Genomic DNA, 4,618 nt, shown 5'->3' on the forward strand with positions numbered 1-4,618 from the left:
CAGTTGACATCCTCCACCCCCATCATCTTCTTCCCTTATGGCTGCATACAGAAGGGTATCGCCCATCTGCTGAAAATCCCTCAGTCTCACACCGATATCAAGTCACTCTTCTTCCTCACCAGCAGCCCATTCTGGAACCCTCTGCTGTCCAGCTCCCTCCCTTTGAGGTTTGGGGCACTGGTGGAGATTTGAGGGGGGGGGAGGTCAAAGGCTTCCCCAGCCATTCCTTGACATCACCTCTATTATCTTTGTCAAAGTCTACAATCAAAGCTCATGTCTTTACATCCCCAACCCCCCAGTGGCTGGACTGGTGTCCCCCAAATACCCGGGGCTTAAATTGGGGTCTCTTACTCCTCACATTACACCATTCCCATCCTCACGATCAGCCCCAGTCCCCCCCTCACAGTCAGCCCCAGTCACCCCAGGCACCTTGGGCTCCTAGACTAGGCAATGCTATCATGCTCTCTCCGACCATTAGGCTTATGCATGTGCTGGTCCCTCTGCCTGGAATATTCTGACCTCTCTGACCCCATCTTTTATTTTTAATATATTTTTATTGATTTCAGAGAGGAAGGGAGAGGAAGAGAGAGAGAAACATCAATGATGAGAGAGAATCATTCATTGGCTACCTTCTGCATGCCCCCCACTGGGGATCGAGCCCACAACCTGGGCACGTGCCCTGACCGGGAATCTAATCTTGACCTCCTGGTTCATATAGGTCAACGCTCAACCACTGAGCCACCCATCTTTCCTTGGCTCTCTGAAAAGGTACTTCTTCAGAAAGCTGCCCTTCACCCTCACTCTCAACAAGGACCCCTCCTCAGGGTGCACAGAAATTCCACCTGTTTTCTCACTGTCATCTCCTGCGCGGGGCTTTGGCCCAAAGTCTGTATTGTGTATCCAGTCCCTGCAGAGGGGCCCTCAGAGATGGCTGAGCTACAGGAAATGGACTTGGTTCTTCCAGATCAGCTGGTAGTGCCCAGCAAGCGCGGGCACGCAGTAGGTCCAGCCTGTGTGGGCTCATCCACCGCGGCCGCCTGCCAGAGCCCAGGAAGCAGCCCCGGGGAGGCCCCTTGTTGCCAAAAGCAAACAGGCCGCCAGGGAAGTTTTGCTCTGGGTCACACCCGCCTCTGGGTGGCTGGCTGCCAACCCGCCTGCCAGAAACCGCAGGCCCTCCGAAGCCGCCCAGAGACCGGGCCACAGCGCTTTGGAGGACTTGGGTCAGCTCTGCGAAGGGGGTGTCTGCCCAGCGCTTCCTGGATCCACAGCCCCCCGGGGTTGGGCAGGGGGTCTGGGCAGGGCTGCAGCAGCTACAGCCAAGGCTTGGGAAGGCCCTCGTGGGCTGGGAGGAGCTACAGAGGCCCCTGCCAGCCTGTCGCAGGCTCTCAGTGCTGACATTGGCTCTGGCTTTCACACACACACACACACACACACACTTATACACACTCGCACACACTGGCAGGCACCCCCTTGGTGGCCTCCACGGTCTCACCTTCAGGTAAATGGGCTCATCAGTGGGAGGCTGAGGATGGGGAGAGGAGCAAGGAATGCAAAGACTAATGTGCATGTAAATGTGCGTGTGTGCATGCGTGTGTGTGTGTGTGTGTGTGTGTGTGTGTGTGTGTGTCTGGGAGTGACCTCACAGCCTCCGGAACATAAAGACTTACAGGTCCTGCCTCCCAGGCTCAAAGCTGGCTCCGTTGGGGACACAGTGACATGAAAGGCACACCACAGACCCACCTCCTGGCCTTCTCCTTCCTCGGCCTCCTCTCTAAGGTAAGGGGGGCCCGGGCCCCAACACATACTGCTGGCTTCCGTACCACTGGGGGAGGTGTGAACTCACTGCCAAGGAGCCCTGCAGGGCCGTGGTGGGCACAGCCAGGCTTCCCTCCGGGTGCCCAGACAGCTGCCCCTGGCCAGCCCTCTGTGTGCCCCAGGCAAGTCCTCCTCTGGGCCTCAGCTGCTTCCTCGCTTGAATGGGCACAATGTCTGTGAGGTCTTTGTGAAGATCCTTTTGGAGAGTCCATCTGAGGTCGGCACAGGACCTGGCACACGGCAGAGTTCAGAAGAGGACTTTTCTGGTTCTCACCAATCCCGACAATCCTTCCACAACGCAGCGGTGTCCTTCTTGCAAACGAGACTCAAGAGATGACCTGCTTTGCCTAACAGCGAGCCAGGATTTTAATGGATGTTGGTGTCTACCTCATTGGAAAGGTCATTCTGCAAGGGCATTAATGCTGTGGGCCCTCAGGCAGTAAGTGACCTCTGACCCTGGCTAGAGGGGACAGGAGATACCTCCATAAAATAATGCCTTCCCTTATGGGACATTTTCCAAAGAACTTGTGGAATGTCTTACCTTGCCCAACAACCCTATCAGGAATTATTAGCGTATTTTCAGCCAAGCAAGGCTCAGAGAGGGTAAGCAAGTTGCCCAAAGCCACACAGTCAAGAAACATCAGTGCAATAGAGGAGGGGGAGCCCAGGATAGGCCTGGGTGTGTGGGCGGGGGCTGGGGACTTCAGTTTCTACCTATCCACCTCCAACCCGGACCCCAGTTTCTGGGCCCTGTCATCCCCTCCGCAAATGCTGTTCCCAGTCCCGTGGGGATTGGCCCCACCCCAAGCCATGATCTCACTGTATTTTCATGCTTCTTTAAGGAGCTTGCGCAGGAGTTTCTCCCTCCCGCTCCCACGCTGTGATGCGGGGAAGGCTGAGAACCCTGCTGGCTCCCCATCCTGCTGTTTGTTCTGCCAAAGGGGATGGGCAGCATACTCTGCCCGGGTGGGTGGCTGGGTGGTTGGAGCAGGGGACTTGGGGTTTGGGGCCCAGGATTAAATGAAAGACCAACATGAAGCCGCCCCCGACTTGCTGTGCACCCCTTCATTCTTCCTGGGTCCCAGGGACCCAGGCAGCATCCCACACAGAACACAGGGACTTGGTCATCATGAACATGGAAAGCCACCACCATCCTCAGGGAGAGCATGCCTTGTTCTCCAGGCAGGCGGCCCTGGGCTCAGGGGTACGGGCAGAGATCTGGGGCAGAGACCTGGCAGAGTCACACTGACTGGGACCTGGCCATGACCTCACTTAGTCCCTGTCACTACTCCAGGGTAGGGGGCCTCCACCCCACGTTCCTGAGGAGGGGACAGCTCCCTCCCCACGGAGCAGTGAAGGGAAGAGCTTATAGTCACACAGCAAACCAGTGTCTAAGCTCAGACTTAGACTTCAGTTCTTGCCCAGAAGATTCCATGTCCAGGGCTCTGACCACAGGGCCTTGCCCCCTGGTGACCACAGCAAGGGGCTGGGGAAACCAAGCGGGTAATGGGGCAACTTGGACAGAGGGATGGAGTGGTGAGGATGGATGCGGAGATAGAGGAAGGCCAGAGAGGGCTATGCTGAAACACCCTCCCTGGCTTGTCATTATTCCCCTTGGAGAAATGGGTAAACCGAGGCAGGGGCTAAACCGGCATCAGACCCCCAGAGAACAAGAGGGGAGCATGGCCATTAAGAGCCTGGGCCTGGGGCTCCCAGGACCCTGGATCCCAATCCTGGCTCTACCTCTGATAGGAGATGCCTTGGGCTTTAGTGTCCTCATCTTTGAAATGGGCTACCGCACGCGGGAGGGTTAAATTAAACAACACGTTAAAGGGCTCAGCACATGGCAGGCCCTTGTAAATATTAGCCGTCATCACTGAGAACATTAGTAGCCTCTCCTGGGTATCAGGACCTATGGTCCAGCCCGTGCCAAGGTTACGTGGTAGAAAGAGCCCCAAATGGGAAGCCAGGTGCAAAGCAGATGACCTATGTCCAGGCCCTGCTGCTTCCAGGTAGGAGGGACCCAAGAGCCAGTGCTGGGCAGACTTCCCCACTTTCCTCAAGAGGCCGCAGGCACACAGCTGCCCGCCTGCACCCATAGTGCCCTTTTAGATGGAGCTCTGCAAGCACCTCCTGCTGAGGCCCCACCGGAAGCTGGTCGGCCTGTTTGGGGCACCCCCTCATGGCCAGGATGGGAACTGCAAGCCACTGAAAGCATGTTTGCACACTTGGGGGTGCTAGGGATGGGACAAGGTGGGAACCAGAGTAAGTGAGTCATTGCCTGCAGAGGCAATGGGGCCACAGAGGCTATGAGGGCACTGATTTCATCTTCCTAAACTGCAAGTCTTCTATCCAAAACCTCCCGTCCCCCAAGGATCCTACTAAAGATCAGTCCTCCACAGATGGGGCCACTAGGAATATCTTGAATGACGCCTACCTCTTGCTCCCCACCTTCACCTGGACATACAGGGAGCCCAGGCATCTGGTTTGGGTGTTTCTCTGTCCTGAGGGGGGAGGGGCAGTTAGGACATTTGAGTTGATACCTTGACCCTGCCCAGGGCATGGGTCCCTGGCTCAGACCTTCCCCTATTACATGGCATGTCATCCCCTCTCCCCGGGCCCTGGGGCCTCAGTGCAGAAGCAAGAGCCCAGCTCTGCAGCTGACACACTGACTTCTGACAATCCCTTCCCTTCTCTGGTGGTCAGGAGCCCCATCTGTGCATGGCAGGGGGCAGGGGGGAGGGGGGAGCTGGGCAAGGCCACGATAAAATAAAAAAACTTTAGTCCCATCAAACCTTTCAAA

The 4,618-nt window shown here is 56.6% G+C and overlaps 1 protein-coding gene across 1 annotated transcript in view; it reads left to right on the forward strand.

Moving 5' to 3' along the window:
• Positions 1-1,172: 1,172 nt before the first annotated feature.
• The window catches only part of WISP2 (WNT1 inducible signaling pathway protein 2), a 13,850-nt gene continuing 10,404 nt past the window's right edge, over positions 1,173-4,618 (forward strand). Inside the window, exons 1-2 of the mRNA XM_015563950.1 lie at positions 1,173-1,498; positions 1,684-1,776. Of these exons, the coding sequence (XP_015419436.1) occupies positions 1,717-1,776 (60 nt within the window). The 5' untranslated portion in view covers positions 1,173-1,498; positions 1,684-1,716. The remainder of the gene's footprint in view (positions 1,499-1,683; positions 1,777-4,618) is intronic.

The sequence above is a fragment of the Myotis davidii genome, unplaced genomic scaffold (genome assembly GCF_000327345.1).
Source record: "Myotis davidii unplaced genomic scaffold, ASM32734v1 scaffold199, whole genome shotgun sequence".
Classification (NCBI taxonomy): domain Eukaryota; kingdom Metazoa; phylum Chordata; class Mammalia; order Chiroptera; family Vespertilionidae; genus Myotis; species Myotis davidii.